General features: G+C 36.6%; 1 protein-coding gene across 10 annotated transcripts in view; it reads left to right on the forward strand.

Moving 5' to 3' along the window:
- The window catches only part of KIF27 (kinesin family member 27), a 147,889-nt gene that overhangs the window by 39,010 nt on the left and 85,715 nt on the right, over positions 1-23,164 (forward strand). For 7 of the 10 annotated variants that reach the window (XM_057498536.1, XM_057498539.1, XM_036923225.2 and 4 more), the window contains 6 exons: positions 1,979-2,185; positions 12,639-12,811; positions 13,275-13,378; positions 14,666-14,821; positions 17,521-17,726; positions 20,885-21,082. In XM_057498536.1, coding sequence (XP_057354519.1) covers positions 1,979-2,185; positions 12,639-12,811; positions 13,275-13,378; positions 14,666-14,821; positions 17,521-17,726; positions 20,885-21,082 — 1,044 coding nt within the window. The remainder of the gene's footprint in view (positions 1-1,978; positions 2,186-12,638; positions 12,812-13,274; positions 13,379-14,665; positions 14,822-17,520; positions 17,727-20,884; positions 21,083-23,164) is intronic. The other 3 variants (XM_057498537.1, XM_057498540.1, XM_057498538.1) reach the window with 2 other exon arrangements.

Here is a 23,164-nt window from a genome sequence, read left to right on the forward strand (position 1 = left end):
TTCTATTGGTGGTGTCCTTTGCTGTACAGAAGCATTTCAGCTTGATATTGTCCCACTTGTTCATTTTTGCTTTTGTTTCCCTTGCCCGGGGAGATATGTTCATGAAGAATTCGCTCATGTTTATGTCCAATAGATTTTTGCCTATTTTTTTTTCTAAGAGTTTTATGGTTTCATGACTTACATTCAGATCTTTGATCCATTTTGAATTTACTTTTATGGGGTTAGACAGTGATCCAGTTTCATTCTCTTACATGTAGCTGTCCAGTTTTGCCAGCACCATCTGTTGAAGAGACTGTCATTTCCCCATTGTATGTCCATGGCTCCTTTATTGAATATTAATTGACCATATATGTTTGGGTTAATGTTTGGAGTCTCTGTTCTGTTCCACTGGTCTGTGGGTCTGTTCTTGTGCCAGTACCAAATTGTCTTGATTACTGTGACTTTGTAGTTGAGCTTGAAGTTGGGGAGCGAGTTCCCCCCCACTTTATTTTTCCTTCTCAGGATTGCTTTGGCTATTTGGGGTCTTCAGTGGTTCCATATGAATTTTAGAACTATTTGTTCCAGTTCTTTGAAGAATGCTGTTGGTATTTTGATAGGGATTTCACTGAATCTGTCGATTGCTTTCAGCAGGATGGCCATTTTGACAATATTAATTCTTCCTACCCAAGAGCGTGGAATGAGTTTCCATTTGTTAGTGTCCTCTTTAGTTTCTCTTTAAGTGTCTTGTAGTTTTCAGGGTATAGGTCTTTCACCTCCTTGTTTAGGTTTATTCCTAGGTATTTTATTCTTTTTGATGCAATTGTGAATGGAATTATTTTCCTGATTTCTCTTTCTGCTTTGCTGAATTCCAGTATTAGTTCTAGTAGTTTTGTAGTGGAGTCTTTAGGGTCTTTCATGTACAATATGATGTCATCTGCATATAGTGACAGTTTGACTTCTTCTTTACCAGTCTGGATTCCTTGTATTTCTTTGTTTTGTCTGATTGCTGTGGCTAGGACCTCTACTTTCACTTCTTTTTAGTGCTTATTCCTAGAGAGTATACCATGCACCCTTGACTTAATAAAGTCTAATATTAATTGGTATTTTCACCCTTTTCCCAGTATAAAAACTCCATTTAATACCCTCACCTTACATGCATTGGTGTCATATATTTTAATTTCTGTATGTGTGAATCTTTACTATGGTTGCATTTTTTTAGTTCTGCATTAACAAAGTGAAACTTCAGGAATTTTTTCCTATTTGAATGTTGTGCACCTGCAAAATATTAAGGTGACTGATAATTTCTTGTTTATGTAATTTTTGCTTAATAAAACAAAGATCCAAGTTGGAGCTTTCTGGATTGGATATACTTCAAAGTTTTTCTTTAGAAGATATGTAGAAAGCTACCCCCTCCACACACACACGCACACACACACACTCATTCCTCGTACATAATTGGTTCTGCATTGGATGTACAAAGTTCTTTGTTCTCTCAGCTCTCTTTGTTGCCTATCTTTCTTCTATCTTTTTGTCGTTTTGGCTTTCTTCACTGAATACTCTGACTTCACTGTACGTGTAATTCCACTTTTTCTGTCCCCTTTGCTGCCACAGAGGCTGCCGCCTCTGCTATTTGCAATTCTTTCTCCACTTTTCAACTTTCTCTTCTCTTGTTACTTCTTGGTTTTCATTCAGTATGTTCAAAGTTCTGTGAAGATCTGCTAATCAGAGTGCTTCAGGTTGGCACATCAAACAATCAGTGTTGGTAGCATTTAATTCTCTAGGCTGTGTTTGTTACTCCTTAACTGTTCAAGTGTTCTTACCATTCAGAGCAGTCTAAGATGCTTGTAAACCCCAGAAAACTAGTCTGTGGGTAAATGAGGTTTTTCTGTACTGTTAAGGTAGTTGTAATTTTGGTCAATGAACAGCATATAAAAATAAATCATTATTTACACATGTACTTAGATCCTCTATTTTTAAAATTCTCCTCTCTTCTACAAAGAATGAAAAAGTAATAGAACAACAACTTCTTGTGGAACAACTGAGTGAAGAACAAACAAAACATAACCTGTCAATGACTTCTTCAGCTAAAGAAACTTGTGGAGATGGGCCCGATACCAGGATACCTGAAAAGAGACCATATACAGTACCATTTGATGCACGTTTGGGATATTGTATTTATCCTTCAGCAAGATCAGATTCCAGAAAGGTAAAGTCTAAACAGTAATCTTTCTTATTTTGAGATTTAAAAAAATATTACATATAATACAATATCACAGTCTATTTGTACAGGCTCAACAAACTGTTTAGTTTTATGGTCTATCATGTATACTCTTTCTTTTGATCATGCTGCTTTTTCATAAAAAATAAATGAGAGAATATATGATTGTGTTTGGAATGAGTAGTTAAAGAAAATGTCTGCATTCATCAAGGAGGAAAGCCATCCTTTGCAACCATATTTTCATGATGGAGGGGTATTAGTTAAACGGAGTCTTAACTAAGATGTCACTAAGTCTTGACTAGAGACATGACTAAGTCTGATAGCTTCATGAATTTTTTTTCTTTATTTAACCACACCAAGTTGAGATGAGGTTAGAGGGTATTTATTTTGACTTACTTGGTCTGTCTTATGATTTTCAAAATGACCTTTATGTAATGTTCAGCCTTGCCAAACTGACATTTGCAAGACTTCATAAAGATCAGTATAAAGTTTCGTTTTTATTTTTTTTATTTATAAAGATATGTGTGGGTGATAAATATATATGCAGACAGATTTCTCTTGAAAGATGATCAAGGAATCCCTACTGTGAAAAAGTCTAGCAGATTATTGAACTTCAGTTTCTATTTATTCATTTTATGAAAGGAAATGATTTGTGTGAGGTCTCTGTGATGATTACAGGCAAAGGGATAAGAAATAGGAGAGGTGTCATAGGCTTTTGCATCCAGACGAGTGTGGTTACAAACACGAGCTCTATTGTACTCTATTGTATAGGCCTGGATATATGAGTAAACCTGTGTGAACCCCAGGTTTCTTACCTGTCATAAGGGGGGATATGTGGGGTGTACAGAGAATATACATGAGATGATGACTCCAAAACTGCCGGCCACACATCCTCAACACATGTCCATGGGATGACTACCCTCACAGAAGGGCTCACAGAAGGGCCTTCCTTTTCTTTTTTCTTTCTTTCTTTCTTTTTATATTAAATTATTATTGATAGGCACTCTTACGAAGGTTTCACATGAAAAACAATGTGGTTACTATATTCCCCATATTATCAAGCCCCACCCCCATACCCCATTGCAGTCACTGTCCATCAGTGTAGTAAGATGCCACAGAGTCACTATTTGCCTTCTCTGTGCTACACTGTCTTACCCCTGATCCCCCCACACCATGTGTGCCAATCATAATACCCCTCAAGCCCCTTCTCCCTCTCTCCCCACCTGCGCTCCCACACCCCTCCCCTTTGGTAACCACTAGTCCCTTCTTGGAATCTGTGTGTCTGCTGCTGTTTTGTTCCTTCAGTTTTGCTTTGTTGTTATACTCCACATGTGAGGGAAACCATTTGGTACTTGTCTTTCTCCACCTGGCTTATTTCACTGAGCATAATCTCCTCCAATTCCATCCATGTTGTTGCAAGTGGTAGGATTTGTTTCTTTCTTATAGCTGAATAGTATTCCATTGTTCATATGGGATTGTTGTTCTTTCCTGAGGTAGGCCTGTATTGCAATACACTTCCTTCCTAATACGGCCTTCGCTGTATCACACAGATTTTGCCGTGTTGAATTATTATTGTCGTTTGTCTCCATATATTGCTTGATCTCTCTTTTTATTTGGTCATTGGTCCATTGATTATTTAGGAGTATGTTGTTAAGCCTCCATGTGTTTGTGGTCTTTTTCATTTTCTTTGCATAATTTATTTCTAGTTTCATAATTTGTGGCCTGAGAAGCTGGTTGGTACAATTTAAGTCTTTTTGAATTTACTGAGGCTCTTTTTTTTTCTCATTTTTAAAATTTTTATTTTGGTATCATTAATCTACAATTACATGAAGAACATTATGTTTACTAGGCTTCCCCCTTCACCAAGTGCCCCCCACAAACCCCATTACAGTCAGTGTCCATCAACGTAGTAAGATGCTGTAGAATCACTACTTGTCTTCTCTGTGTTGCACAGCCCTCCCCGTGCCCCCCCCATATTATACATGCTGATCGTAATGCCCTCTTTCTTTTTCCCCACCCTTATCCATCCCTTCCCACCCATCCTCCTCAGTCCCTTTCCCTTTGGTAACTGTTAGTCCATTCTTGGGTTCTGTGATTGTGCTGCTGTTTTGTTCCTTCAGTTTTTCTTTGTTCTTATAGTCCACATATGAATGAAATCATTTGGTACTTGTCTCTCTCTGCCTGGCTTATTCCACTGATCATAATACCCTCTAGCTCCATCCATGTTGTTGCAAATGGTAGGATTTGTTTTCTTCTTGTGGCTGAAAAATATTCCATTGTGTATATATACCACTTCTTCTTTATCCATTCATCTACTGATGGACACTTAGGTTGCTTCCATTTCTTGGCTACTGTAAATAGTGCTGTGATAAACATAGGGGTGCACCTGTCTTTTTCAAACTGGGCTGCTGTATTCTTAGGGTAAATTCCTAGAAGTGGGATTCCTGGGTCAAATGGTATTTCTATTTTGAGGAACCTCCATACTGCTTTCCACAATGGTTGCACTAATTTACATTCCCACCAGCAGTGTAGGAGGGTTCCCTTTTCTCCACAACCTCTCCAACATTTGTTGTTCTTTGTCTTTTGGATGTTGGCCATCCTACCTAGTGTTAGGTGATATCTCATTGTGGTTTTAATTTGCATTTCTCTGATGATTAGCGATGTGGAGCATCTTTTCCTGTGTCTGTTGGCCATCTGAATTTCTTCTTTAGAGAACTGTCTATTCAGCTCCTCTGTCCATTTTTAAATTGGATTGTTTGCTTTTTGTTTGTTGAGGTGTGTTAGCTCTTTATCAGCCCTTTATCGGATCTGTCATTTATGAATCTATTCTCCCATACTGTAGGATACCTTTTGTTTTATTGGTGGTGTCCTTTGCTGTACAGAAGATTTTCAGCTTGATATAGTCCTGTTTGTTCATTTTTGCTTTTGTTTCCCTTGCCCGGGGAGACATGTTCATGAAGAAGTCGCTTATTTTAATGTCCAGTAGATTTTTACCTATGTTTTTTTCTAAGAGTTTTATGGTTTCATGTCTTACATTCAGGTCTTTGATCCATTTTGAATTTGCTTTTGTGTATGGGGGTAGACAGTGATCCAGTTTCATTCTCTTATGTGTAGCTGTCCAGTTTTGCCAGCACCATCTGTTGAAGAGACTGTCATTTCGCCATTGTATGTCCATGGCTCCTTTATCAAATATTAATTGGCCATATATGTTTGGGTTAATGTTTGGAGTCTCTGTTCTGTTCCACTGGTCTGTGGCTCTGTTCTTGTGCCAGTACCAAATTGTCTTGATTACTGTGGCTTTGTAGTTGAGCTTGAAGTTGGGGAGCGAGATCCCCCCACTTTATTCTTCCTTCTCAGGATTGCTTTGGCTATTCAGGGTCTTTGGTGGTTCTATATGAATTTTAGAACTATTCATTCCAGTTTGTTGAAGAATGCTGTTGGTAATTTGATTGGGATTGCATCAAATCTGTATATTGCTTTGGGCAGGATGGCCATTTTGATGATATTAATTCTTCCTAGCCAGGAGCATGGGATGAGTTTTCATTTGTTAGTGTCTTCTTTAATTTCTCTTAAGAGTGTCTTATAGTTTTCAGGGTATAGGTCTTTCATTTCCTTGGTTATATTTATACCTAGGTTTTTTTTTTATGCTATTGTGAATGGAATTGTTTTCCTGATTTCTCTTTCTATTAGTTCATTGTTAGTGTATAGGAAAGCCACAGATTTCTGTGTGTTAATTCTGTACCCTGCAACTTTGCTGAATTCTGATATTAGTTCTGGTAGTTTTAGAATGGAGTCTTTAGGGTTTTTTATGCATAGTATCATCTGCAAATAGTGACAGTTTAACTTCTTCTTTACCCATCTGGATTCCTTGTATTTCTTTGTTTTGTCTAATTCCATGGCTAAGACCACCAGTACTGTGTTGAATAACAGTGGGGAGAGTGGGCATCCCAGTCTTGTACCCGATCTCAGAGGAAAAGCTTTCAGCTTCTCGCTATTCAGTATCATGTTAGCTGTGGGTTTATCATATATGGCCTTTATTATGCTGAAGTGCTTTTCCTCTATGCCCATTTTGCTGAGAGTTTTTATCATGAATGGATGTTGAATTTTGTGGAATGTTTTTTCAGCATCTATGGAGATGATCATGTGGTTTTTGTCCTTCTTTTTATTTATGTGGTGGATGATGTTGATGGGTTTTCGAATGTTGTACCATCCTTGCATCCCTGGGATGAATCCCAGTTGGTCATGGTGTATGATCCATTTGATGTATTTTTGAACTTGGTTTGCTAATATTTTGTTGAGTATTTTTGTATCTACATTCATCAGCAATATTGGTCTGTAATTTTCTTTTTTGGTGGGGTCTTTGCCTGGTTTTGGTATTAGGGTGGTGTTGGCTTCGTAGAATGAGTTTGTGAGTATTCCCTCCTCTTCTATTTTTTGGAAAACTTTAAGGAGAATGGGTATTATGTCACCTCTGTATGTTTGATAAAATTCCAAGGTAAATCCAACTGGTCCAGAGGTTTTGTTCTTGGGTAGTTTTTTGATTACTGGTCCAATTTCTTTGCTGGTAATTGGTTTGTTTAGATTTTCTGTTTCTTCCTTGGTCAGTCTTGGAAGGTTGTATTTTTCTAGGAAGTTGTCCATTTCTTTTCGGTTTTCCAATTTGTTAGCATATAGGTTTTCATAGTATTCTCTAGTAATTCTTTGTATTTCTGTGGGGTCCGATGTGATTTTTCCTTTCTCGTTTCTGATTCTGTTGATGTGTGTGGATTCTCTTTTTCTCTTGATAAGATTGGCTAGAGGCTTATCTATTTTGTTTATTTTCTCGAAGAACCAGCTCTTGGTTTCATTGATTTTTTCTATTGTTTTATTCTTCTCAATTTTATTTATTTCTTCTCTGATCTTTATTATGTCCCTCCTTCTGCTGAATTTAGAGCTCATTTGTTCTTCTTTTTCCAATTTCGATAATTGTGACGTTAGACTATTCATTTGGGATTGTTCTTCCTTCTTTATATATGCCTGGATTGCTATATACTTTCCTCTTAAGACTGCTTTTGCTGTGTCCCACAAAAGTTGGGGCTTTGTGTTGTTGTTGTCATTTGTTTCCATATATTGCTTGATCTCTATTTTAATTTGGTCATTGATCCATTGATTATTTAGGAGCATGCTGTTAAGCCTCCATGTGTTTGTGAGCCTTTTTGTTTTCTTTGTACAATTTATTTCTGGTTTTGTACCTTTGTGGTCTGAGAAGTTGGTTGGTAGATTTTCAATCTTTTTTAATTTACTGAGGCTCTTTTTGTGGCCTAGTATGTGGTCTATTCTGGAGAATGTTCCATGTACACTTGAGAAGAATGTCTATCCTGTTGCTTTTGAATGTAGAGTTCTATAGATGTCTGTTAGGTCCATCTTTTCTGGTATGTTGTTCAGTGCCTCTGTCTCCTTACTTATTTTCTGTCTTGTGGATCTGTCCTTGGAGTGAGTGCTGTGTTGAAGTCCCTGAAATGAATGCATTGTTTCTATTTTCCCCTTTAATTCTGGTAGTATTTGTTTCATGTACGTAGGTGATCCTGTGTTGGGTGCATTGATATTTATCATAGTTATATCCTCTTGTTGGACTTAGCCCTTTATTATTATGTAATATCCTTCTTTGTCTCTTGTGACTTTCTTTGTATTGAAGTCTATTTTATCTAATACAAGTACTGCAACTCCGGGTTTTTTCTCCCAATTAGTTGCATGAAATATCTTTTTCCATCCCTTTACTTTCAGTCTGTTTATGTCTTTGGGTTTGATGTGAGTCTCTTGTAGGCAGCATAGAGCTGGGTCTTGTTTTTTATCCATTCAGTGACTATGTCTTTTGATTGGTTCATTCAGACCATTTACATTTAGGGTGATTATCAATAGGTATGTACTTATTGCCATTGCAGGCTTTAGATTCGTGGTGACCAGAGTTTCAATGGTAATTCCCTTACTATCTAGCAGTCTAATTTAACAAATTTAGTATGCTATTACAAACACAACCCAATGGTCCTTGTTTTCCCCTCCTTTTTCTTTCTCCTCCTTTCTTTATATCTTAGGTATCATATTCTGTACTCTTTGTCTATCCCTTGATTGACTTCAGGGATAGTTGATTTGATTTTGCATCAGCTTGGTAATTAATTGTTCTACTCTCTTTACTGTGGTTTTATTTCCCCTGGTAAGAGCTATTTAGCCTTAGAGTCACTTCCATGTATGGCAGTCCCTCCAAAATACACTGTAGAGACGGTTTGTGGGAGGTAAATTCTCAGCTTTTGCCTATCTGAAAATGGTTTAATCCCTCCTTCAAATTTAAATTATAATCTTGCCAGATATTCTTGGTTCAAGGCCCTTCTGCTTCATTGCATTAAATATATCATGCCACTCCTTTGTGGCCTATAACGTTTCTGCTGTGAAGTCTGATGATAGCCTGATGGGTTTTCCTTTCTGTGTGATCTTTTTTCTTTCTCTGGCTGCTTTTAATAGTTTGTCCTTATCCTTGATCTTTGCCATTTTAATTATTATTTGTCTTGGTGTTGTCTTCCTTGGGTCCTTAGTGTCGGGAGATCTGTGCACCTCCATGGCCTGAGACTCTCCTTGCCCAGATTGGAGAAATATTCAGCAATTACCTCCTCAAAGAAACTTTCTGTTCCTTGTTTATCTTTCTTCTTCTGGTACCCCTGTAATGCAAATATTGTTCCATTTGGATTGGTCACAGTTCTCTCAATATTCTTTCATTCCTAGAGTTTCTTTTTTCTCTCTGTGCCTCAGCTTCTTTGTATTCCTCTTCTCTAATTTCTATTTCATTTATCATCTTCTCTACCTTATCTAATCTGCTTTTAAATTTCACCATTGTATTCCACAATGATTGGATCTCTGTCCTGAATTCATTCCTGAATACTTGAATATTTTTCTGTACCTCCATGAGCATGTTTTATGATTTTTATTTTGAAATCTCTTTCAGGAAGATTGATGATTTCAGTTTCACTTGCCCCTTTTTCTGGTGCTTCTGGGATTTTGGTTTGAACCAGGTTACTTTGATGTTTCATATTTGTAGCTGGCACCCTTTAGTGCCCAGAAACTCTACTCTCTGGAGCTGCTCAGCCTCTGGAGCAATGTTGGGGGTCACAGGGGAGCAGTGCTGGTGCCTTGGGTTAGGAAAGAGCTGTTTCCTTCTTCCCGGCTCTATGCCTGTCTCCCCTGCCAGAAACAGTGGGCTGATCACAGAGGTGTAAGCCTCTGTGCTTTGCGTTTGTAGCTGCCTTAGGCAGGGCTTCCTTCTAGCTGGTCTGACGCCAGTGTAGGAGCTGCCAGTTTGCAAGCCAGGTATGGGCTGGCTGGGAGGAAGGCGCAGCTGGCTGGACATTATGGTGGGGAGCCTTGGAGCTGTGTATCTAACCAGGGTGATGGAGAGCCTGAAGTTCCTGAAAGTTCCCAACCTGATGGGCCAAGTATGCCCAGACAATTTTGTCTACCTTTCTCCTGAGCAGTAAGCTCTGTGTAACCCTTGCCCTTTAGCAGCCCTCTTGCTGCTAGTAAGTCTCTCAGACTGCCTGCCTTTCTTTTGTCCTATCGCAGCTGGATATGGATCCCTGTTTTCCACAAGCAGCTAGAATCTCAGTCTCTTCAGGTCTTTCACTTGCCTTAGCTTTCCAACCCCATAATCACCAGACCACCATGCCATGTAGGTTCATGCTCCCATAGGAGATCTTCACAGCTAGGTGTTCAGCAGTCCTAAGCCTACACTCCCTCCCCGCTCTGTTTCTCTTCCTCCCATTGGTGAGCCTGAGTGGGGGAATGGCTTGGGTCCCACCAGATTATGACTTTGCTATGTTACCCTGTTCTGTGAGGTCTGTTCTTTTCTCCATGTGTATGCAGTCTGGTGCAGCCTTCTTTCCTTTTGCTCTTTCAGGATTAGTTGTATTAATTACATTTTCATATTATATGTGATTTTTGGAGGAGGCCTCTGTCTCACCTCTCATGCCACTATCGTTAATCCTCTCAGGGCCTTTTTTTTCTTACAAAAATTTTTTGTTTTGTTTTTTTATTCTTTGCTTACATAGTTATTCATGGTGAACAGTGAACACAGCAGAACACAGAGAAGATGTGTCTCCCAAGTTTGGTCCAGGTTCCTTTGCTTGCTAAGCAACTCATTCCAGCAGAACACACCAAGTTCACAATATCAAAATGACAGAATTCATCTCACAAACCTTTGCGTAATTCTCAACTGAAACAACAACGTTAAATATGTGAGAGTTACCGGTGATGGTGAAGGAGTTAAGCAAAGTGGTAGCTCATGTCAATGAGACAAAATCAACTGCATCCAAATGTATCCCCAGTGTGAGGAGATTATCTTACTCTATGGCAATTTAGGATATTACATTCAGGTCTGGGTACAACACTTTAAGGCAACTTAGATGATTTTCAGAAGACAATCAAGTTGCCAAAGGACTTTGGGGAAAATCTGAAGTAACTCTAGATTTAATCTGAGTCAGAGGAGACATGACTGATTTCAAATATTTGAAGGCTTATCATTATGAGATTTTGTCTCTGGAACTTGGACCAATGAGATGTACTAAGGGAATAAAAAGAAGGACTTACTAGTGAGAACTGTCAAAGATGCTGTGAGGGGCCTCAGAGCTTGGAAGGCCCCTACAGGAAATGTGTGTTAGCAGAGGTGAAATGATAATTTGCAGTCTTACAGAGGAGAGTGACATGGGATGAAGAGTTGAAATCTAAAGTTCTGTCTATCCCTGTGGCTATGTACTTCTAGGAAAGATGGTTAGAATAAAGAAATTGGCTTCTAGTTGCATTCACCTCAGTTATCTGGATTACTAATCCCCTTATTTGATGCTCATACTGTGGTCAGTACTGTATGGGAGTATGATTGAAAATGCTAAGATATCCCTAGAGGGGAACTATGGAATGCAAAAGCAACCACCGGGAATCAGGACTCAATGCCTAGGTAGGAAGGAGCCAGGAAGGGACAAAGAACCATTCATTGGGTTGAGTGGAATAACTGTTAAAGAATTAATGTGCTAATATACTTATTAATTATGGCAGAACTTATGTGGTGTTCATTATTAAGGTGGATCATTTGGTTTTCTCAGAATTTAAAAGCAAATTACAATCCCAGAGAACAAAGTTTGACTAGAACTAGTAGCTTTATTTGCTCCTGAAATAATTCCCATCCCCCCGATAAAGAGAACCCTTGATGCCTGTTAGTTATAGGGCAAAATGGCCATGCTGAGTACATTGTGCTTGTTAGATAAATACATCCTGAATTGTGAACAATTGTAAATAATTACACTCCCCATCCCCCAGACCCCAGAATTGGGAGGCGACCTAAACACTTTTATTGCCCATCTTTTATGGTTCTGATGTGACAGATGATTTTATTGGGTGACCAACAGTGGAGCCCAAAATCAGATATTAAGATATCTTCTGTATCAGTTTGGAGTACTTATCTGGGAGGGGGGTGTTAGGGACCTATGTCACTTGAATCTTGAACACCATGTGATAAACACATTCCACTATGTGTTATAATTTTAATAGCTTACAATGATTTATATTAATAAATTGAATGTCCCTTTTAAGATTTTATTATTTACCTTTTTGAGAAATTACCCTGAGATTTTGTTACAGAGAAGTGGTGAGAAAGGAAATATTTGGTAATGGAAACTAGAATAAAAGTACAGAGGCAATTCCTAATTTATTCTTGTTGTTTTCCAAGGTTATTTTTTGAGAACTTAAGGTGTATTGCCAATTGAAGCATGTTATAATATAGAAAGTTCCCAGGCTAGCCCATGAAAGTCAACTTATTGTATGATACATATTAAGTATGTTACTTAGCACATTAATTGAGCTATCCCTAAACACTCATGTAAAGTGTTAATAAATACATTTGGATTTCCAAATTGGGAATACTTTGCTTTGGCAGAGGAAGCGGCAATGGCTCTGAATTTCTTCATGTGGTATTTGGATTAGAGGAGAATGCAGATCCTTCACAGCAGCACCACAGTTCTCCAGGTGTTCAGACCTGGGAATACTCTGGGGAGGGAAACAGTTGCCTTGCAGTACACTACATATGGGCTTCACATTTGCTGGGGAGTGCTGCGTGTAAGAGCTATGATGTTGCCACTCATGCCTCTCTTTGGTTTCATTTTTAAATGCTACTTTCCATGAAGCTATAATTGAGGATAGAAGAGTTTTCTAGAAGAGGAGCTGTGTAGATTCTGAAAGAAATATGTGTCCATGGGATTCAATAATACTGTGAAATGAATTTTTACTTTTTTGGGGGATGTGTATTTTTAGTGATGGGTTATTTTAAGAGTACCTACCTAATCACCTCTTAAAAAACATTTGAGTAACAGGATAAAAATAGACATTTAAAAGAAATCACTTTTGTTGTTTTTGGGTGGGGGAATGTAAGGTCTACACAAGTCCTTCTGTACATTCTCTGGATCAAGTAGTTGCTGGATTTCGAACACGAACTCAGATGCTGCTGGGTCACATAGAAGAACAAGATGAAGTCCTCCATTGCCAATTTTCTGATAGCAATGATGATGATGAAGAATCAGAAGGCGAAGAGAAATCTGAAATTAGGTATGTGGACTGATTTCATAAACATCATTGTATGATGGAGAAAATGTATACAGATGTAGGGTTTTTTTTATTAAAGTATCTTTTCCATTTAATACAAGTAGGTAGTTTTTGCTAATTGTACTATCAACTAATATGCTATGAAACCAGTGTTTGAACAGAAGTCATCAGTCTTACAATTGAAAAACAACTTTGCTTTTAGAGCTTCTATAGTTGTTGGATTTTAATTTTCAGAGAGAATATTTTTGGAATCCTTGATTCTGTTCTCACAGTGGCAACAAACATGATAAATTTTCCACTGGGTCCAACATTGGGAGGGAATCCTTTTATTTTGAGGAATATTAGTAAAATACTGTTTGTCTTATACAACTAATAATTTTTTAACATTACCATCACTTTTTTGAAGCTAATTTGAGGGCAGATTAGAAAATACTAATAATCTTTGATCATGATCTTTTTTTTCTAGACATCGAAGTCACTCATGGATTGAAAAGCCAGACTCTGTTTGTTCTTTTGCTGAATTGAATGATATTCAGAATCAAACACAAAAGTCAAGTTTGGGGAATGAAGGTACACAGACTTTCTCAAGTAATTTCTAATATTTATAAGCCAATTCTCTTTTTCCTCACTCAGTAAGAAGTACCTAGGAATTCTCAAAGACAGGAACTTGGTAGGAGTGCTTTCCTGGCTGAATGAAATTCTTTTATGTTCTCTACTCTACTTACAATTTTTCACTCCTTAATAAGAAAATTTTCCCACCAATTGATTCTGGCTAGAGTTATAGGTTAAATCTCTCAGAATGGGGATTCTTTATTGAAACTTGAGTTGTTTATACTCTTCATTTTACTCTTGATTATTTTAAAATACATCTTATGAAATTTACTAGGCATCTACTTTACAGCCTCACTACCTACCAGTAGTGATGTATTTGGCATTACAGCCAAATTAGTCTACTGAGAGTTTATAATGTCCTAGTACACAATTGATGAAAAATTTTATGAACCAAATTACAGCATCAAAAAAGTTTTTATTGCAAAAATTATAGTAGGAGATTTTAACTCATTTCTCTTGGACTGTGAGTTGTCAAAACTAACCCTGCGAGGGTTACTTACTCAAAAAAGAGTATAAACAATATAAATAACATGATAAATAAGTTCTACACTATCTTTTTAAGAGCCTATGCATATAACATTATCAAAAATTAACTATATGTTATGAATAAAACTGAAATAAAACTTTAAATGTGTAAGTAGTATAGATAACTGCTACTCAAGTAGCCATCCTTGAACTGTTTTGTTACTGGTCTACAGCCAGGTAAGAAACTTATGCCAGAATGTAAATCAGTTCACTAGCTTCTTCATTTAGGAAGTCTTTCTATGGGAAAGAAATGTCAGCTAAACTTAAAACACTGACATAGTTGATTTGTATTCTAGTGCAAGATAGTAACAGTGCTCAACCACACTTTGAGTAGCTTGGTATAGTCTACATTCCCTGATCACAATAAAACTGGAAGTTAATAGGAAAAGAATTCAACCCTTTACCCACCTGGAGATTTTACACCTTTTCAAAATAAGTCAAGGTTAAGAAAAACTAAAATTGCAGAGTAAGGGTGATAAAAAAATGTTATCAGAATCTAGGGGCTATGACTAAAGCATCTATATAAGGAAAGGAAAACTCACCGTAAGCCAGGAAGCTGAAGTCCCAGCTGCCATGTATTTTTTTTCCTTTCTTTCTTTTACTATTTGTCTCTTTCTCTGCTGCTTCTAGGCTGCTTCTATGTCTGTTTTTCTTTTTTAACTCACTTCTGTTGAATATTTTATGAGCAAATTTATTTCTCAGTTTGATTTTATTTTAAAGATATAAAGATAGAATGTCTCCAGGAGAGTCAAGAATTGAACTTGCAAAAATCAAGGAATTTGGAACTCATACTTACTGAAGCTAACCAAAAAATAAGAGAACTTACAATTAACATCAAGATGAAGGAAGATCTGATTAAAGAGTTAATAAAAACAGGTAACAGTATCCCAGGAACCAGCTTGTGTGAGAAGGAAATGCTTCTAAAATAGCTTCTGATGTTACTTTTTGGTACTCAGGACTATCCACTGGAGCTTGGAATTCGGTACAAGATTTTGTGTTTTAGAGCCAATCTGCGAGGGTTAGTTATCAAAAGAGCTTTGGGATTTTATCTATGAATTGTTCTAACCAGTGTAACTCTGTGTTATGCTGAAATTCTCTGGCATGTAATGCTTTTTGCCACTTTTTTTAAGAAACATTAATACTAGGCATCTGGGGAATATGAGATATTTTTCTAACTCATTTTAATTATTTTGAATTAATTACTTTTCATTCTCTTATAGCTCACTATAAACATGAATTATAAACTATATATTTTGAATGTAGGTAATTTTTATTTTTCTAAAGATGTAAGGATTTGTCCTTGAGAGCCATTCTCTTAGTGAGCTAAGCTTTTAGCTCTTTTTCTTAGTGTCAAGTTCTGCTAGGTTGGGCAGTTGAACCACATTCTCTTCTCCCTGTCAGCCCTATTAGGCTTGCCTTAAAAAGTATGTCTCAGTCTTTTTGATTTTCCCCTCCAGTATACTCAAAGTATGAGCCTTGACTACTTTGAAATTCAGAAAAGAATTGAAGGAATAAGAGACACTAGCATTTCTTTTGCCCAACACCAATGAAAAACAATTCTCTGGAATTGAAAAAAATATTATCTCCCTTTTCTTCAAGCCCAGGCTACAGTCACACTCAAACAGCAGGAATTATGGTGGCCCCAGCTCTGCCAGCAAGGGGAAACCAGCCTCCCCACTTCCCTCTTTCACACAAGCTTGCTTTCTGGCTGTCAGTCCTTCCTTCCTGGTGTCCTCTCCCAAGCCGCTATCTCAAAGCATTTTCCTTCCTCATTCCTAGTGACCTGTGTGCTATGCACCATCCCAGCTCCGACTATCCCAGATGTTTGCATTTGACCATGCTCCTCCTCACAGGCAGGGCCAATGTAGTAAAACTTTTCTGAGGAGTATCTAGGAACTGGTTTAGTGGTTTAAGTAGCTTCTGCATCCTTGCAATTTCAGGGTATTGCTTGTGGAAGTTGAGGATATTTACCCCTCTGGAATAAATGAGTTTCTTTCATATAGGTTATTCCCCATGGAATATCTCACTAAAAAACTATGCGTTTGTAGTCTGGTATATTCATCCTGGTTGCCTTAAACTAGAGGATACCTGAACTTACACAGAGAAGGTCCTCTTCTTACTCATTAGAACCCATGGAAGTTTGGAACTTTCCTTAGAGGTGGTGACTAATAAAACGGCCCATGTGTGCTTCCTTTCCAAAGCCCCTTCTCTGAAGACTTCTCCCAAATAGCCAGCAATAACAGCAGTGGCAACTATACTGTATTTCATCAATTCTAATACACATTTTTTTTACATTTTAATATCTCTGAAATCATAATTATCTTACAGTCAGTGGCATCTTAGCATTTTATCACATAAGTGATATAATTGGCATGCATTTTTTTCCATAGTAGTTCATAAAATACTGGTTTGTTGAGCAATTTATGGGAGCTCAGATTCATTATAATATAGTAGTCACATGTATTGTAAAGAAAGTCAAATAAACATAGAGTTGTAGAGCCAGAAGACAATTCACAGTGCATTTAGTTCAATAACTCCTTTTAGTTATCATCCCATGAGCTCTGGACACATTTCGTGCTGCCACAAATTTGCTAGTTCAGGGACAGTTGGCTATTAAGAACAAATCAAAATAAAGTTTTTCAAGTCAGTAGCTGGGCTTTGAATGAAAAGAGATGTAGAAATATCTATATTCTATTTTTCTTTCTGTTCTAAATATTAATAAGAAAAGCATTTAAAAAGAATTCATCTTTACTAAGTTTAGAGGAATGAAAGAAGAGGGGGGCCAGCTCTAGATCAAAAGGTTCTTGAGAGACACACAATCTGATATATTGTGGACCTTGTTTTATGGTGATTTAAAAAAACCAATTAAAGACATTTTGAGGCAAATTGACAAGTCTGAATAGGGACAGACAGGTATTAATATTGTTAAGCATGATAATGACTTTTTGGTTCTGTCTATATTTTGTAAAGATGTTTATTGAGATGTGTAGGGAGATGATATGGCATCTGGGATTATTTTACAATTTAAAACAAAAGAAAAGAAAGGCGTGCATTACTTTCCTCCTTTTGATATGTTGAATAGTTTACATAATATCCTCAGAAATCCTTTTTTTACTGAGGTACATGTTATAAAATTCACAAATCTTCAAGTACAGCTGGACAAATCTTGATGTGTGTGTACAGTCACATAACCATCACCCAGATCAAGATACCAAACATTCTCATTGATTTTTTTCCCCAAATATCCTTAACTGGAGTTTGATGCCAGCAAAGTGAGGTGCAAATTCAGAAGATAAAAAGTGAGACACTAAAAAAAAAAAAAAATTAATTTTTGAACCTGTGAGAAGAATGGCACCAAATGGGAACAGTCATCGATGAAGTAATTATTAAGAGGCCAGGTGGCAAGTTGTGTTTGATGTGGATGAATGGTGACAGCTGAGCTTTTTATGCTATGCCTTAAATAGTTACACTGCCCAGCTGGAGTTTTAAGAGTGGAGCATTTTTACGTTCTTAATGTTTTACTTGGTTTTTTTTTAACATAATTTATAATAATAATTATTGCTATTATTTTGAAGGTAATGATGCCAAGTCTGTAAGCAAGCAGTATGCTCTGAAAGTAATGAAACTTGAGCAGGAAGTGAAACAGGCACAAGTGGAGTTAACTGAAACAGAAAAGCAGCTACAGGAACTGGAAAGCAAACATCTTTCTGATGTTGCGTTGAAGGCAAAACTACAGAAGGAGTTCCGCAAAAAGATGGATGCTGCAAAGCTAAGAGTCCAGGTATTTAAAAATGTAGATGAGGAAATTCACTTACGGCTTCCCACTTTAGGATTCTTATACCTAGTTAGGAAAGAAGTCGGATTCAGTTTTTACCAGCAAGAAAAACTGGATGGCAACTTTTCTTTTTCTTTTTCTGCGTGCTGGGAGGTTTACATACTTTCAATCTGCGTAGTATATTTCTTAATTCAAGAAGTATATTACTGTAATCTTCTTATGAAAAACCATGTGGTAAGAAATAAAGGTAGCCACAGAAAGTGTCCTTTTCTGAAGGAAAAAAGATTAACGATTAAATAATACATATAAAACATCTGGTGTGTATATGGCACTTTGTAGACACTCAACAACTGATAACTATTTCAGACAGTTTTCTGAAAGCATAACTGATCTGTTACTTTCATATTGTTTCCATGGTAGGTAGAGTGGAATTGTAGTTAACCTATTCAGGGCATTATTTATTTATTTTGAAACTGTGCCACAGTTATTTTCTTTCCACAAGATAAGTGTTCACTGCACACCTCCTCTGTGCCCGTCGCTATTCTAGGTGGGGATGCAGAGGTGAACAAACCAAAAAAGTTTCCCCTCCTAGGGCTTTTAATGCCACCTCAAACATCTGGACATCTCCAACTAAGTTTTCTTACGTACATAGCCTCTCAAGTCAACGCCAAGGTAAAATGACACAGCTTCAGTGTTTGGACTGCTCAAAGGAGGACACGGCAGTAGTGTATGTCATACCTTCTACTTTCCTTCAGAATACATATTTTCACTTAGCACTTCACCTCAGAGTACCTTGGGATCAATTCTTTTTCACTTCTTGACCCTTTAAATTAAGGTTGTCATCTCTAACAAAGTACTTATTTTAACAAAACATTAGTAAAGTTATTTCCTGTGTGTTTATTATGAAATTTTATTTATAATTTCATAGTTCTATATCCTAGTTTTGGTTCTGATTGTAATTCTTATATTCAATATTCAAAGTAATAATCAAAATTATTGTTTTTCTATGAATTACATTAATAGAAATAGTTTTTCTATTAATATCTACATTATTATACTTACTTCTGTCTATAATTTAAGCCTTGTTTGTGGATTTAAGAAAGATTATTTTTATGTTCTAAATCACACACAACTAAAATGGTTGAGATTAAAAGATTAAATGAAAGATTATTAATATTGAGGATTATCACGTTCTTTTTGTTTTCCATATTTTATGCTGCATATCCCTTTTTGCTGAGGGCACTGATAAGGAAAAGAAAGAAGACACAGAAGTTAATTAAGCTCAAAAGAAGCACCTCGTATAACAGGGGACTGAAACAAGATTCCCATGTAGTTTTAGAAATTTCTGTGCCTTTGACATATCCATGCACAACTGGTGGGGCTTGGGGTGATCAGCATGGTGAGGATGATGGGGGTGATGAGGAGGAGGACAGTAGTCACCAGTTGTTAAGTATCTCCAAAGTGGCATACACATACCAGATGTGTTATATGTATTATTTAGTCACTATTTAATCCTTAAAGTGAGTATTTTTACCCTATTTAAAATGAGGATGCTAAGGTTTAGAAAGGTAAAATAATTCATTCAGAGTCACACAGTGAGTCACATGTGAGGATACTCATGGTTTTGAGTACTCCTAACTTATACCATTTTTAAATATTGATATACTATTTTTAATCAGTACAATGAAGTTATTGCAGTCTTTAAGTTTTTAATTTTAAAAATCTAAAATATGTATTATGTCTTTAGATATTATTGAGAGTTAAATGGTGCATTAATATTTTAATGTTAACAGAGGTGCACTTTTGAGCATCTGGAGTAAGGCTAGCAGACAATGACAACCTATCTCACTTTTAAATAAGATCATAAGTACTTATAGTGACATTTTCAATATTATGTGGAAAAGACATTAAAATGCTAATCATTTTTGCTCTAGTATTGCAATAACTGTCAAAAGTAAGTGGCAATGCCAGTGTCCAAATCCAGAGACGGGAAACTGCGGAGTCCTCTGGCCTCCAAGCTAGTGGTACTCAAAGTACCATCTACAGATTGTGAGTGCTCTGTGACAGGACAGAGGTAAATGGGAGCACAGATTCCTTCAGCAAAATGTCTTGCATGAAAACAATGTCAGCTGAATCTAATAGTGTGCTTGGTGTATGCTGACAACAGTCTGTGGCTGGTACTGGGCCACAGACCACACTTGTAGCAGTACTTTAAGCCATAGTGCCTCTGCGAATACTTAGTTTAGTTAAAACGAAATATGTGTATGTCAACAATTTATTGACAAGATAAAGGATATTAACTGTAGCTGCATAATTTACAAATGACCTCACCTTAACTTTTTTATGTCACCTAAGAGGTACTTAGTGCAAAGCTAAAGCATATAATAAAAGTCTCAGATATGTTTGATCAGGATTAAATTGGAACATTCTGGTATGGTATATTAGTAGTGTAAACTCTGAAAATGTTCATAAATTTTAATGCTATCTATAGATAATTTTACCTAGATAAGGAGAAACTTTATTTAAGATAAATAAAACAATAATTTATAAAGGTTGGTCACTTTTAGGGAAAATGGTATCAGTTCTGTTCCTCCTGAGGGATTAGGCTACAGCTGGATGTAATAGACAAGCACAGGGAATACCGTGCAGTCACATAGGAAGAAAAATATCTAAGTGAAAAGACCTCTAAGATAAGTTAAATAGAAAAAGGAGGTGGGGAATAGTCTATCTAGAATATATATAAGGTTATTTACATGCATATAAATTATTTCTGGAAGAAAATTTAAGATATAAATAATTTTGCATTGGGAAGCAGGACCGGTAGATTAGGGGTCTGAGAGTCTTTTTAAATATAAGTTCAGTTTTGTATTGTTTTAATTTTTATCATGTACATACAATATTTTCAATTAAAACAATGAAGCAGAGACATCAGTTTTGTTCAGTTTGGTTATCAGCTTCAGGAAGTCTTGTAATTCTTTGTATCTGGTGAAAATTATTATGGCTGCCTAATTGTGAAACTAGAAATGTAGAAAATAATTGTGAACCTATCAAAAATAAATTACAGACAAAATGACTACCCTTGCCACTGAATGAAAAGTTTAAAGTTTACTTGAGGTTTGTGAGAGGTGCTGTTTTTTGTTTTGAAATATTCCCTATGCTCTCAGGTCTTACAGAAGAAGCGACAAAACAGTGAGAAGTTGGCATCACTGTCTATCCAAAATGAGAAACGTGCTAATGAACTAGAGCAGAATGTAGATCATATGAAACATCAAAAGGGACAGCTGCAAAAAAGACTTAGAGAAGAAAATGAGAAAAGGAAGCAACTGGATTCAGATATTCAGCGGGATCAAGAAAAAATCAAAGTACCATTGTCATCCTTTCCTGCTAGGCATAATATGAAATGTTAAATGGTGCAGAGCTAATAAAGCATAGGTCTTGATTCAGTTGGCTTGTGAGGATCTAACCTTGGCTGTCCTTGGCTGCTATTTTCATTTACTTTAAAGCTCTGTACATCTACATAGTAAAATCTATTTATTGAATTCTGAGTACTGCCTTAAAGCTTTGACTTCACAAAAAAAGTAGTGATAACAATGCCTCTACCCAGGACCTTAACTTTAGTTGAGGTTGTCAAAAACAAATATATAAAGCCAACTTTCTAAAAAGTAATTAACATTTGAATAGGATTTCCTGTTTTCAAAGTACTTTGACATACATTGTCTATGTTGCAGCATGGAAAAAAGTAAAAGGTAAAATGCTACTATTTCATTCATAGCAGAAGAGTGAGTGATCAGCCCTGTATGCTCAACAGTTTCATAGAATGGAATGGACTGGGGAGGACCTAGGTGTAGTAGGCGAGCATGGGTTCAAATCCCAGCTCTGTCAGTTCCTGGCTGGATCAGGTATTGAGAAAATCACTTACCCTTTCTTGAGTCTGTTTATTTATATCTAAAATGGCCTTACTCATACTTGCTTCACAGGGCTTTTTTTGAAGAAGAGGATGGTGATATTATTCATAATAACTATACAAAACACTTACCTATCACTATGTACCAGGTTCTGATCTATTGAAAAGTTAAGTGGAACCCAAGACTTGAAACATAATTAGAGATTTATTTGACTTTAAATTTTGGAATATAAATCTATTTTCAGACTTTACAAGAAATCCATAGAATTTAATGATGGAAGAGAACTTAAAGAGCATTTCAGCCAAATTACTGATTCTTCTTTTTAAAACAGCTTTATTGAGCTATACTTCATATTCTTTACAATTTACCCATGTAAAGCATACAGTTCAATGGGTTTTGATATGTTACATCATCCTCCTGGAGTGAGGAAGCTAGGGCCCCACACAGTCTAAGGAAGAGATGAGGCCTACCTACAAGGCAGCCATTATTTCAAAAGTCCATGTGGAAACAAACCAGAAAGGTTTTAGCAAAACCTCCCTGGGGAGTGAAATTATACTTTTGACTCTGCAGCTTTTGTGAATATATTGTTCACAAATATGAAGGTGCACCTATCATTCTGAAGCAGCTCCTTGTTCCTAGTTGCTGTCCCATTTTATTCTTAGCAGCAGGCCTGCTGACCAGTGTGAGCTTTCCTGAGGGAGATGAGGATGCTTCCTCCTGCCCCTGACATGGGCATGCCACCATGGTCTCCCAGCTGGCCCCTCTTACAATAGGAACAGTCGTGCTAAATATATAAACATGAAATTTACCATTTGAATGGTATTAAGTATACAATTCAGTGGCATTAATCGCTTTCACAATTAATGTGAATTAATTATGCTACCATCACTATTTCCAAAATTTTTCATCACCTGAAACAAATACTCTATAACCATTAAGTAGTAACTTACCATTTCCCTTTTCTCCTCAGTCCCTGGTAACCTCTAACCTATGTCTGTCTCTATGAATTTACCTATTCTAGTTATTGTATAAAGTGGAATCATACAATATTTGTACTGCGTCTGGCTTATTTCACTTAGCATATTATTTTCAAGGTTCACTCACCCATGTTGTAACATGTATCAGAACTTAATTTCCTTTTTATGGCCAAATAATATTCCATTGTATATGTTATACCACTTTTTGTTCATCCATTCATCTGTTGATAAATACTTGGGTTGTTTCCACATTTTGGCTATTGTGAATAATGCTGTGATAAACATTGGCATACAAGTAACAGTTCAAACTCCTGCTTTCAGTTCCCTTGGAATTAAATACATAGGTGTGGAGTTACTGGGTTATATGATAATTCTGTGTTTAGCTTTTTGAGAAACTACCAACTGTTTTTAATAGCAGAAGCACCATTAAATTAAATTAATTATTGGAATATAATTGATATACAATATAATATTGATTTCAGATGTATAACATAGAGACTAGATAATTATATACATTACTAGATGCGTGGCACAGTGAGTATAGTTCCCTGATACCATACCA

This window comes from Manis pentadactyla, chromosome 3 (assembly GCF_030020395.1).
Source record: "Manis pentadactyla isolate mManPen7 chromosome 3, mManPen7.hap1, whole genome shotgun sequence".
Classification (NCBI taxonomy): Eukaryota; Metazoa; Chordata; class Mammalia; order Pholidota; family Manidae; genus Manis; species Manis pentadactyla.